Genomic DNA, 12974 nt, shown 5'->3' on the forward strand with positions numbered 1-12974 from the left:
TAAGATGGTGTCAATTGAAGGCCGGAGCGGATTGCAATGCAGCACTGCCAAGTAGTACGGAGTAGAGGAGAGAGAGGTTACCTTAGGTCCTAAGCTGAGGCCAACCTACGGGCCTGCACCATGTAGCCCCCTCCGCAACGATCAATCGCGAACGAGGTACTCACAGCTTTGCCAGTGTTCAAGTACAGATTAGGTGTCCACAGGTGGAAGAGGTACGTGGATTTGGGAGCGGCGATCAGGTACCTGGGCAGCGAGCGACGTAGCGGGGGCGCAGTAGTCGGGTACCTCAAAGCTGGGTGGGTGGTGGGTGGTTCGTCACTCACTCGGCGATAGGTCGCCTGATAGGCAGCCAGCGAGTTTGCTGCCATCTAATGAGGTGGCAGCCTACTTACTTGCTGTACAAGGAAAGCTGCTAAGAAAAGCTCAAGCTTGACCTCTCCACTCGACATCCCAATGCTGTCCAACTCTGCTCACGCCATACCTCCCCAACTTCGACGGCCACTGTGCATTTGCAGAACGTAAGACCTGTCTAGATATCCCGCGGCAGGTCTTGGTTCCTTCTCTATCTTCCCTTTCGGTATATTTCGCCCATCGCCAATGCGCATCGCTAGATTTCGCTGTCGCTAATTCAATGTATAGCTCCAGACGATCGAGCGTTTCTCGCTTTGTCACAATCTAAGTCGTTACTTCAGCCGAATCCAACAACGATGACGACCAGCTGGCGCCGTTGCATTATTAAAAAGAGAAGCTGACTCGGCAAGTTATCATATGCTGTCGAGTCGCCTTGGTGATCCGCCCTGGGTTTCGTGATGCCTTCTTGCAACCGCGAGTTTTAGCACACGTATTTATTGCCATTTGGATCAAGGGCCGAGCAACACTCCTCGCCGGGGCAGAAACCTCAAAAGGCACGGCTGTGCTCCAATCTTTCTTTGAGGGACGATGCTGAATTTGTGACGCGACTGTCGTCCACAGCCATGGCTACAACTGCAGGTAAGTGTAAAGCACAACACGCTTCCTTCTCTGCGCCCCGACTAATCGTCTTCTGCAAAGCATCTCCTCAACCTTCAAACCCTGCGCGACGCCCTACACCGCTTCCTAATGCCTCTACCGCTACCGCTACCGGTACTGGCACTGGCACTGACACCGTTGTTGGCACTGATACCGATAGTAGCACTCGCAACGGTTCTGCAGCACAAACCCCTACACTGGGTGTTGTGAGTGAAGGAGGTTTGTAGACTATTCCTATCTCTCTAATGCTACTACTCGTTGGATGACCAGGTAGGAACACTGAAAGACGTTGCTGACGTTCGAGCTGTAGGTGCGGCGAACAGATTCGGTGTCTTGCAACATACTGGCCCCCCAGTACAGGATGATATCCCAGGCCTTTATAGAGATGGACGTGTACGTAACCCTGTGCCTAGTAAGCTAAAGGGCAAGACCGATGCGACGAAAGGGAACTTTGGAGTCATGCACATAGACCTCACTACTACCAACGAAAGTCGGGAGCGTGATGCAGCAGCCAAACGCACGAGTGAGGGAACGCAGCTTGCGGCCAGACTGGCCCAGACAGACCGTTACATTCCCATCAGACGGAGCAAATTTATCTATCGACCAGAAGTACATGCCTCGAATAGTCCACCGCAGCTCAACGCACCGCATCCCAGTGCCCCGCAGCCAAACACACCGCAGCCAAACACACCACAACTCAATAAAGCGCAGCAAAACGCACCGCAACTTGATAAACCACAACTGAATAAACCGTGGCCTCACCAACCGCAGCTGAATACACCGCAGCTCAATGCTCCGCAGCCAACACCACAACTCAATAAACCGTGGTTCCCTAAAACACCGCTCACTACACCGCAACTGAATGCACCCCAGCTCAATCGACCCCAGCTAAATACACCATATATTCGGGAGACCGTTGGAGAAACGGCGCAGGGGCGGAGGAAGACCTCAACACTTACGACCGCGGAGACAATAGCCGAACAAGCTCGACTCTTGACTCTGTTGCGAAGCCTGGACCCTGATCTGGTCGTTGATCAGCTTTGCAAGGGACTAAAGTTCTTTGGAGGGATTGCCGATGCGCACACATCACACGGCGGATCATTTCCCGTTAGCGCCGAGGCGAATGGGTCTGGATCTCTCTTTGTTGGCTGGCTGGCAGAGATCTTTCCAGCTCTAGACCAGGGAACAATGCCGAGCGCACACCAAACGAACCTGAGACGACCACGTGGTCGTCCAAAAGGAAGCAGGAATGCGAAGGGGAAACAAGCTGGCCAGAGGGCCCAGCGACTGGCTTCAGGAGCTCGTGCAGCAGGAGCAACAACGGACAACAGTGCAGGTGATGACGCGGCGAGAAGAGCTGCGGTGGATAGTAGCTGGGTTGACATGGATGACACAATTGCAGATACTGACGCAGAGAGTTTGCAAGTGGACGCCGAGCGGGTGGTTGAAACTCCAGCTTTCAGTCGGGTAGTCTCTGGTCCAAGTGCTTCCGGTGGAATGCCGGAATCTGGCTTCGCCCAGACCTCGACAATCACGCCGGCCCCTAAGCGGAGAGGGAGACCTAAAGGCTCGAAAAACCGACCGAAAGATACGGTGCCCTTGGCCAACGATGCCCATGAGGATACGAATGGTGTATCTCAGAGCCCAGTAATTATTCAGCCAACAGCAGTTAATCCTCCCGAATCCTCAAGCACGGCTGGTGGTTTTGACGAGCTCGGATCGCCGCTCGTCAAAAAGCGGAAAGGAGGTCCTGGCCGTCCTAAGGGATCCAAGAATCGACCGAAAGAATCAGCAAATGTGCCTGGCTCTCAATCTCAACAAAAACTGACCACATCTGCTGCAGACGACCAACGAAGCGAGCCACAATCTGCCGCAGCGAGTGATTTGGCTCTGCCGGCGCCTGCTGCCATTTCCACATCCTCTACCCGAGAACAACAATACGAGCAGCGACCGGCCAATCAGGTAAATGTGGCTTCTCAGTTGGGACCGGAGACTGTCAGCGAATCCGCTGCCATGAAGCAACAAGTCAGTAAAGCCTCCAGAGTCGCCAAGCGTAAACGGAAGGCTTCTCAAGAAGGCAGAGACAGTATTGCCGGCAATGAGTCGATGACAGCTGCCTCGGCTTCAGATCGAAACAATGGTGGTGGATTTACTGCAATCACCAGTGAGAGCCCTTCGTCACCGCAGATGGCCCGGTCTCAAGGATCACAAGTGCAGGATCACATTCATGGCCATCAGCCAGTGACCAAGAGGCAGAAATTACCGAACCATCAGCGCCAAGATGCTGCCTCAAACAGCCGAATGACGCAAGCTAGCCAGAACAGTCAGACTGGACAACGAGGGCAGCACGTGCCACAATCGTTAGAGCCAACGCGGACAGACCTTCACAACAGCAGCCTCATAGATGCCAATAATACTAATCTTCAGAGGTCGAGCGCCCAGATGAGCGGCTCTGCAAAACGATCATCGCTCCAGCAAGCCCTTGACGCCCAGCAACCTCAGTCTGATCTACGACTTCGATACAGCCAAAGCCTCACAGCTTCATCCGCTGGCCGAGGAGTTGAAAGGACTGAGGTAGCGGAATCCTACTCCTCGAATATGCCATCAAGGCAAGGCATGTACAATCAAGGTGGATCGGCTCAGGGGCAACAGCAACAGCATCTCTTTCATCAGCAAGAGCAACATCAGCCAACTCCACAGAACCGATCTAATAGCAGTCAGCACCGCCTAAGCAGCTCGGGTACCGGTCAAATTCCGTCAATACTAGGGCAGAATGGGGACAGTTATACAGAGTCTACAAGTGACGGAGACTATCATGGGCTAGTGGGCCTTCAGCAACCTTCGTATGGCACCCACATGACCGGATCCTCGAGCACGCGCGGAGACAGCTCCCGGACTTCGACTTCACGGCCGATACAACAGCAGTCATCTACATTCCATGCACGGCAGGAACACCCAGTACAGAATACGGGCATGTCGTCTTTCCAGGACTATTCCGATTCAGCCTTTCTGGCAAGCCTGACAACGGCTAATCAAGCAAGCTTGGCAATGAACCCCACACAATACAATGTCAATGGTGCAGAGATGCAGCGTGCATCGCCGACCATGAACTCAACGTATGGCTCGTCACACTTGGGCCAGTCGTCTTTTGATGGCGGCATGACAGAATCTGCAATGAGAGACCGCATGTATCATACTTCGAGACGTCAGTAGATAAAGACGTGGTTGTAACGAGCGACCACTTAATGCGCCGCCTGTAGGTACACTGTGTTACTGGCACCTTGCTCCGACTGGTGCCAAGGGCTCAGGAAATATTTCCTGCCCTCTACCTACGTCTTTGCGCCACGGAAGAGATGCGCCAAAAAGGCGGGTGGCATTCTCAACTGTGATTCCGAGCATCGTCTAGTACGGATACCCAGCCAGGTCGATGTGCCTCGGTCGCCTCGGTCAAGATCGAGTGTGTGCCAGTCGGTCATCAGTGACAGGCCTGTGTATGGAAAGAGCATGTCGCTCAACAAGTGAATTGTTTGACTTGACTGGGCAAACGAATGCCAACCGGTCATGGCTATCACAAGACTACAAAACTAAATGGAAACTGTTTGATGTTGGTATCTTTATCCACATCCCAGGTATTGCACCCCTCTCCATGCTGGCCCTGACAAAGAGAATGAAAAGAAAAAAAAACAATATCCAAAAACAAGTCTCCGCTTGAGTTCCAATGGGCCAAATTCCAGACCGACCTTAACGCCCTTAAATGCTAAACACGCCACGCTGGTTCTCATGCGCCGTCCATAGCATCTTCGTCTATCGCTTCGAGCGGAGGACGAATGGATTCTGGTGTACTTCGTCCGTACCACCACTCATCCTCCTCATCCATGCCATCATCGCGAATTAATTCCAACATTACTTGTGCATTGCGTTTGATATCCTGGGTACGCTCAACGATGCCCCGCTCCAATATCAAAGCTTCCGCAGTTTTGAGCCAGATTTCTTGTAAGCTAGGGAGGTCAGATAGTACGTGTCGGGCATGCTCACGCTCCAGCGGTCCCATGGGCATGCCGGCTGCTAGGCTTGTGTTGAATACCAAGTTCGTGTCGGAATCGACTGGATCATCTAGAGAAGCCCGAGAGGCACGACGCGTTGATATTCCGTCATGTTGCGTCGACTTGGTCGAATCCTTGACCGAAATCGAGGACTTTTTTCGGCCCATGCCCATAATACCTCGTCGCTGTTTCGGGGTTGGGTCGATCGGGTCCTTCGAGACACAATTGTACCAAACATCAACAGCTCCCCGCCTGCTGTTGTACCCCTTGATCTCCCAAAGCCTCTCCACTTGTCGCAAGCCTCCAACACATAGAATGGCAACGTGAACCTCATCTGGAGGTCTTTCCTTCAAGTAGCCTCGCAATGATCGTTCGACGCGGCCAGCATAAGATGGCGGACGTAACCGTCGGCAGAATGAGGAGATGACCAGAGGGAAGACTTGATGAACTCGCAAAAGTGTCTGGTCGTCGTACATGCTCATGATTCGAGCCTCAATCGGATTCAGGGTATATGGCTCGTGCAGTAAGCCATGACCGTTGTGGTCGAGTATGTGTTGTAAGTGCAGCTTTCGATAGGTTTCGAAAAAATGAAACAAGGTGAAAAGGAGTGGTATCAGACGACGACGCATCCGTTCGTGTTGAGGGGCGAACTCGAGACGCTGCGATTCCGTCGTTCGCAGGAAGATCTCCTTCGTGATCCATTCACACATGAGGTATGACAATTTGGCGGCGACATGCAAACGATGCCACAAGCCGCACAGGTGATGGAAATTGGCGGCGGTGGGGTCGTTAGATGGGTAAAGACGCAAGGCGTATGCCGGGATGTGACGTTCTAGATGGTGGCGAACGATGGGCGCCTCATTCAAAGTCACAATGGCGTGCCAGGATCTCGAAACTCTGCGAAGATTCAGGACGTCCGTCAATGGCAGCGATGAAATGACTTGAATCTGAAGCTCGGTAGGCAGAGCCAAGAACAATTGACCGAGAGATTGCCTGGTGATTTGTTAGAATTATTAGACGCAATCGCATGTTGGCTCTAGGAGAGGGTGGCTAACGTCTTTGGCTTCGCAAACACTGTATACTGCTCGCGATGGTCTACCTGCACTGTTGACTTGCTTTGGAGGATCGAGACCTTGGATCGCAGGCTGAAGAGTCGGCTCTTCTCGGTACGCTTCTGATCTGAGGGTCGGGAATTTTCGGTATTGCCTTCATTTGACTTGGACGTTCGTAATGGCAAAATAAAGGAAGAGGTAGACTGAGATGATATCGGCGGGGAGGGATACGGTTGAGAGGATGGCGTCTGAGGATGGCGTAATTGTTGAAGCTGCTGGGCTTCGCGGGTCGCGGGGGACTCATTGAGCTGATTGAGTTTACTGAAGTAGCGCTCGGAAGCGAACTCGGTGATATGCGGCGGATCCATGTTGATGCTATCGCGCTGGACAATGGCTCAGCCTGAAGTAAGAGGGAGCAAGGTCTAAGAAGTCCGGCATAAGGTCTCGAGGTACGTCGTGTTGAGAACGGGAGGGTTAACGACGGGCGGGAATCGGAAAGTCGACGATGCCGTGCATTCGCGGCTCAAACATGGCTGAACATTGAAGATATCGATGATGGTTAGGAGGCGGGAAGAATCGTAGGGGGTGATTTGAATGAACAGGCTGGCGCCCGGCGTCGATTGGAATAGGGTCGTCGAGAGCGTAGGCTTCGAGAGTCGACGGGCGAGAGGTGACGACAAACGACAACGGCAATGTAGGTTATTGAGATTGGATGGCCGATGAGATGGATCGAGAATAGTCGAGCCGGAGCAAGAGACGAGGAAAGATGGTGAATGAGCGTATGTGACAAAGCCGAGTCGGATAAGGAGATGAAAGGCGAACGATAGTGTTGTAGAGACACAGAACGCGGTGGTGACGCTTCGGGCGTGATGGTCGATGTTGGTTGGAATATGAGGATGCGAGGAAGAAATGGAGGAGGAAGAGGGAGGGGGCACAGAACAGAGCGCGAGGGTGCTGGAGAGGCCCGTCGAAGTCGGGTCACTCACTCTCTCTGACAGGCAGTACGTTCGGCACTGGTAGTGGAAGAAAGGCGGTGGTGGTGCAGTCAGGCTCAGGTTCCATGAATCCTTGGTGGGTGGATGAGAGTGGGTAGAAACGTAGAACCTCTCTGTGGGCGACGTGGGTATGCACGTAGGTATGGTGGTATGGTACCCAAGCCTGGATAACTTGGTAGACACTGGCGGTCACCTCAGTCTATGGGCGCAAACGCGGATGAGGTGACAATGAGGTTAGGTAGGTACGGTACGGATAGAGAAGAGACAACGAGAGCAGTCGGGTGGAACTGGAGGCCAGGAACGGGAGAGAGGCAGATGCAAGAAAGCGAGAGAGGGATCGGCTGTTCGCTAATTCTGGGTGGCCCGGCGGTATGTGCGGCGAATTAGTGGAGGTCCAAGTGAGGAAGGGCACCTGCTGGCTTGGAGGGGGGGGGGGTCGATGATCCCGAAGCGGTGTTTGGCACTGTGATGCAACGGCGCTGACTGGCTGCGGCCTCGGAGAGGGAAGGGCCGGAGAAGCGTCTTTTTGGGGGTACTTCGCTCAATTTACCTATCAATTGTGGGTATTCTACCGTGTATCGATCTCTTCACTACCACAGTATGATGGGCGTGAACGGCGGAAGCGAAAGAGAGCGGCCGAGGAAAGCACCGTAAAAGTGCGCGGACGAAGCTTTTCATCCCCACAGCCCTGAGCCTGGCAAGCCGTACGTGAAATCGCATTGGATGCTTTTTGTCGAGTGGTCGAGTTCCATTGCTCTATGGAGCGAGTAGTAGTAAATAGATACCTTGGTAAGTATACCTGTTGCGAGTGTGGCCTTCAGGTTCAGTCTTTGTTTTTTCTTTCTTCTTTCTTCCCGCTTCTTGTTCCACAAGTCACCCATTGGTTCTGGATTTTGACTCTATCAGTGTAATGTCTTCTCATCCATTTTGCCATCAGGTATCCGTATGGAGTAAGGTACTGAAACGGAGGTCAGGTACGGAGTAATACGGTACTCCAACCACTCGACTTGAGCGGCAACTGCAATTGCGACTGCCACAACAGCAATCAGGTAAGGTATCTTGCCTTAGGCACGTACAATTTCAGATCAGATACCTGGTTGTCTATTCGCTGGTATCTACTCACTTCGCAGTTCAACATCCGACTTTCATTCCTCCGCTGTTTTACGGGCTATATAGCGCTTCCCCGTCTCCATTTCCCATCCAGTGCCATCGTCAAGACTCAAGAATCAGACGTCGATCACGGGGCCCGGGGAATTGATGGTGAACCCGCCCGATGGCGCTCCAATGTCTTCGCCGTGTGTCAAGCCTTTGCCCTCAACTACACGCGACGAAGCAGCTTGGTGGTTTGGCTGTAGACATACTGCGTAGGCACTTCTCGGCCATTGTCCCGCGTCAAGTGGGCGCTGGCCTATGGCTACCTCTGGTTCAGCGGGCGCAAAGAAATATCCCTAGACAGTATGCACCGATGAAGTACCGAGCACAGTCGTCCAAACGATCTAGGAGAGAAGCCCGGCATACCTAGATCCAGGCGGAGCCCCTACGGCTAGATGCTGTCGCTCTACTTCCATTGGCTCATTTGTATTGCAAAGCTCGATTCGATGCTATCGCGGATAGATGCTTCACCTTTCCAAAGGTACTGCTAATGGGCCATGGTCTCAGTCGCCCTAGAGCTGCTTGGGCCGACTTCGATGATCCAGGACCGATTGCCAAATAGGCCCGAGACAGGTCCCATACCAGACGCTTCAACGGAGACACGTCTATCCGTAGGCACTACTCCGTAGACAGTGACAGTCTGGAAACGTTTTTCTTTCGGCGGGTCTATCAATCGCATTGCGTGCTAGAAAGTAATGTGAACCAGACAAAGGTCATGTTGGGCATTTTGGTACTGATATCTACATATTCATCCATCGTGGCCCATGTTTCGCTTCATTCTCGCAGTAATGCAATTTACAGCCGGCAGGAATGAGAAAGCCAGCGGACTGCGAACATCGCCGACACTGCCGATCCGGGCTCATTGATTTTCTCGCCTTCGCCATTTACACACGGGTGGCTTGGCTTCGCGGGGCGTCACAAAGCAAGCAGTGAAGCACATCGGGATACGGAACGTGGACCGCCTACAGAAACTTGCCATGCGAATGAATGCGTACAGGTACAAAAGGTGTTGAAGGCACAATGCTTGCCCAAGGAATTTTGCAATTGTACGCCGTGAGCGCAACTCCATCACTTGAGGTTTTTACGCATGCTCCCATTCCTTTTTGAGGGCCGAGTATTCTAGAGGCATGTAAACACGTAAAAGAAGAAGTTCCAAACAGCCTCTGCAACTTTCTAGTTTCTGGCACCTCATCGTCGCCCTGTTCACTGTTCACCGTGCACACTTAACCTTGGATGGCAAATACAGATGGGTTATGGCACCTCTCGTGAGCTTAGCGTGCGAAGCCGACATCCGCCAGTGCCAACGTGAACGTAGCCCATGGGGTCAAATGGAACGCGGTAGATTGGACCGAACTGACCGAAGTTGAAGCGATGGAACTGACACAAGTGGCTAGGCGCTGTCTCGGATGGACAAGCTGCCTTCGATGCAGCGGGGGCGGACGGAGACAGTGGGGTGCACGAATACCGGGGAAGTAAAGTAAACCGTGAATGCTACGGTGCCGCGGTACCAATTTGACCTCCCGCCAGGCTCAGCCCAACCATGAACACTGTAAGTCACTCAAAGGTGAGTACTGAGGTAGGAACCCTGATGTTGTGGTGCACACTGGTAGGTACGGAGGTTCCAGATGGCGTGGTGGAGCGCCCCTCGGGCCTACCGCGGCCTTTCTGTTCTCTTAGGCTCTTAGTCTTCGGCCTTCCCTCCCCTCCGCATTCGTCACAGTCGATATTTTCTCCCCCCAAGACTCCAACCTTTCACGTCGTTTTCCGGCCTCTTGGTTGCCGTTGGTGGATTGATTTACCTTCAACTTTCAAGTACCGTTATCCGCTCCGCTCTAACTCCCTTGTGTATGTGTGGCTACCTAGTGACTAACGTTTTACCGGCTCCATGCCATACCGGTACTCCGTACTGGAGCAATGAAGAGAGGGATGTTCTGGCACTTTATAACGTTCTTCCGGTTGGCCATCAGGTTACCGGCGCTACGGAATACTGGAATAGGAAGGCGCCTCACTCCACATTTGGGAGTGCATCATCCGTATATTACCCTACAGACACGGGACTGTATCCGTACATAGCACCTTACTTACGTTTGTGAGTAGGTACTCTCTCTGTATTCCCGGTCCAATCCCAAGGGTGAGAAATTCCGTTGCGCATCTCCTTACGTAAGCTTCGAAGAAATCGAGCGGCCCAACCCGCGTGCCCGCGAAAAGAGAACTGAAACTTGAGTACGGCTGGTGGTGGCGCGCCATCGTCGTTTGCCTTTGAGACGAAGACTTGTAATCCCGTCATGTTGGCCGACCATGAAGCCATTTTTCTTGGCCAGGCCAGCCCCCCAGTATCCGTACACTAGCGGGCAATAGCATCGACATCGGCCGAGAATGCCCCGTGGATATGTGGGATTCTCTCCGCCCATGGTCACAGGTTGCAACTTTCAAACTTCTCCAGCTTTGTCAAAAATTTACACAATGGTTGCATCTCCAGGACCCATTCCCTCCATATTACTCCGCGTTTCCTCCGCTCTCTGAGCCGCTCCAGAGCCCAGGGTCAGGAGTCAGGGCAAACTACTACTGCGTAGCGGGTTTGTATCACCCCTAGACAGCCACACACGACACAGCCACACAGCCCTGAAGGCCAACCGTACCACCCGAGTGACAGAATACATGTTGTCTACCTTAGTTTGGTGGCTGATGTGGGAAACAGAGGCCCCCCCCCTTTTTTTTTTTTTTTTTCTGTCTTCCCCGTACCTCTTATTCACTCTTACTTTGACAATGGAAGAGTTCCTGGGATGCCGCGATACGCCTGAATGCCCCTGGCACGTATACGGCCCTGCCTCAACGCTGATTCGCGATTCGTTTCCCGTCATGACACCTACACTGGTAGTTGTAGGCCGCTCGATTATAGATCCTGAAATCAAGTGATACTCTATTCGTATCCTCCCAAATAATTAAAAATAATCAATGGTGCCCGTGGCGTCAATCGCCTCAGCCACAACGGTCCGTACCTGATTGAATTTCATCCGTCTGTCTCCGCCTCCGCATCCCATTCATCGCCAAGTCCGGGTACTTCCTCCTTTAAACTGATCTTAGTCATTGGTTGGTGCCGATTTATGTACACCAATACAAACACCTCGTTATTTTCCTCCGTCTCGAAACATTTGTCTTTGCCAGAGACCAGACTCCATCATCGGTGAATCGCCTAGAATCCATACCACGGCTCAATCGCTGCAAATAACTGTCACGATAGACTCGGTCGGATTGTTTCCACTGGCCGATACTACCTTCTGCTCTTCCTGTCCGGTGCTGACGGGGAAAGTACGCTATGTATAGGCAGTCTGAGTCTTTAAAGCGCCTCGGTACTTGAGCAGGCCGCAAAACGCCCGGCCCCGCACCGCGTCGTGTCCGCAAAACCCACCTCACGCCGGACCACAATCGGGCCAAGATCGGAAGGAGACGAAGAGATGGGAACGCCGGGTAGTACTCGGGCTTCATCGCTACCTCGAGTGGCGTCGATTGGAGCGCATCTTCCCGGTCCGGAAAAAAGCACCAATCCCTATGCTGCCGCGGACACTCCGCCCTTTGCCCTTGCCCGGTTCGAGTTTGAGGCAGGCAAGGGCAATGAGGGCACCAAGGTCCTGATGGTGGAATGGGATCCCTCGATATCTGTTTTTTCCTCCTCGCCGCCATTCGAACTCTTACCACCGCCAGCCAAGACATGGGAAGTTTCGTGGGATGGCAAGACAAACTATCTTCCAGCAAGCGACGATGTCAAAGGAACGCATAAGCGGGTGTACTTCTTACTTCCACCCGGTGCCAATATTCCTCCCACCGTTGCCATTGTTCATCCTGACGGTACATCCCTCACCATCAAACCCCTTCCTGCCATCTTCCCGCCAGGCCTGGGTGCCAGTGAGTCAGATACTGGAACACGTGGGGTTCTTCACACCATCTGGGCCAAGAAGAGACTCCGTGAACTTCAAGAAGAGATCGATGCCGAGAAAATGACAAATACCGAAAGCGTCGGCTTAGAAATGGTGCTCCAGGAGCAGCAATGGGTTGTCGATCATTTTGGCGTTGCCCCAAAACCCAACAACATCGTCGAAGGCCGAACGATGTCTGCATCAGGAACTTTACCGAGTCCCATCTCTCCTCAACCCCTGACCGGTGGCCGACTGGGAGAGAAGCTGAAGGGGCTGAAGCTCGCGACTTCTGCAGCAGATTTGATTGCTGGTTCGGCTGGTGAGATGACTCGTAAAAGATAAACTATGCAACATATCAACCAAGCGTGACTGACTTGAGACTCGCAGACAAGAACGCGCATCTTCAGCCCATATCTTTCTCGCCCGCCCCTAATGACATGGCCTTTCACTCCTTCTCGCACCCTGCGCGAGATACGACTACTGGCAACCTGTCCCTAGGAGGTTCGGCATCGCTGGACGCCATGCTCGCAGGGGGCAATCTTCACCCGAGACAGCAAGACCAGGACCAGGAGGAGGAACTTTTTGCACTCCCGATGAGCCCTCGCAGTCCTGAGATGAAACGGAGTCCCTTCAGCTTTGCCTGAAGGTAGTGATTGCCCCTGGACCAACATCATTTCCACTCCGACGACTTTGAGTACGATCCCAGGGAGTGGGGTTGCGATGTCCCCTGGACGTATGCCGTGTGTGTGTGAGAGAGAGAGAGAGAGAGAGAGAGAGAAATCGGAGGATGACAGCTGTAGCTGAAGGCAT

General features: G+C 53.0%; 4 protein-coding genes across 4 annotated transcripts; 3 read left to right on the forward strand and 1 right to left on the reverse strand.

The window, feature by feature from the left end:
* Window positions 1–974: 974 nt before the first annotated feature.
* BDZ83DRAFT_652043 (uncharacterized protein) lies at window positions 975–4221 on the forward strand (the record flags this gene model as incomplete). Its single annotated transcript, XM_060510498.1, has 3 exons — window positions 975–990; window positions 1051–1227; window positions 1319–4221. 3 exons carry the CDS (start codon window positions 975–977, stop codon window positions 4219–4221), a joined length of 3096 nt encoding a protein of 1031 aa, XP_060364603.1.
* A 565-nt stretch (window positions 4222–4786) lies between these two features.
* On the reverse strand, window positions 4787–6471 carry BDZ83DRAFT_752458 (F-box domain-containing protein; the record flags this gene model as incomplete). The annotated part of the gene is made up of 2 exons (XM_060514205.1): window positions 4787–6044; window positions 6107–6471. The coding sequence occupies 2 exons, from the start codon at window positions 6469–6471 to the stop codon at window positions 4787–4789; spliced, it is 1623 nt and encodes a 540-aa protein (XP_060364604.1).
* Window positions 6472–9589: 3118 nt separating this feature from the next.
* Window positions 9590–10294, forward strand: BDZ83DRAFT_622348 (uncharacterized protein). Its single transcript, XM_060508326.1, has one exon. The coding sequence runs from the start codon at window positions 9791–9793 to the stop codon at window positions 10118–10120; it is 330 nt and encodes a 109-aa protein (XP_060364605.1). The 5' UTR covers window positions 9590–9790; the 3' UTR covers window positions 10121–10294.
* Window positions 10295–11705: 1411 nt separating this feature from the next.
* BDZ83DRAFT_578350 (uncharacterized protein) lies at window positions 11706–12808 on the forward strand (the record flags this gene model as incomplete). The annotated part of the gene is made up of 2 exons (XM_060505115.1): window positions 11706–12483; window positions 12552–12808. 2 exons carry the CDS (start codon window positions 11706–11708, stop codon window positions 12806–12808), a joined length of 1035 nt encoding a protein of 344 aa, XP_060364606.1.
* Between the last annotated feature and the right edge of the window lie 166 nt (window positions 12809–12974).

This window comes from Colletotrichum acutatum (genome assembly GCF_030867785.1).
Source record: "Colletotrichum acutatum strain CBS 112980 chromosome Unknown BDZ83scaffold_50, whole genome shotgun sequence".
In the NCBI taxonomy this organism is placed as follows: Eukaryota; Fungi; Ascomycota; class Sordariomycetes; order Glomerellales; family Glomerellaceae; genus Colletotrichum; species Colletotrichum acutatum.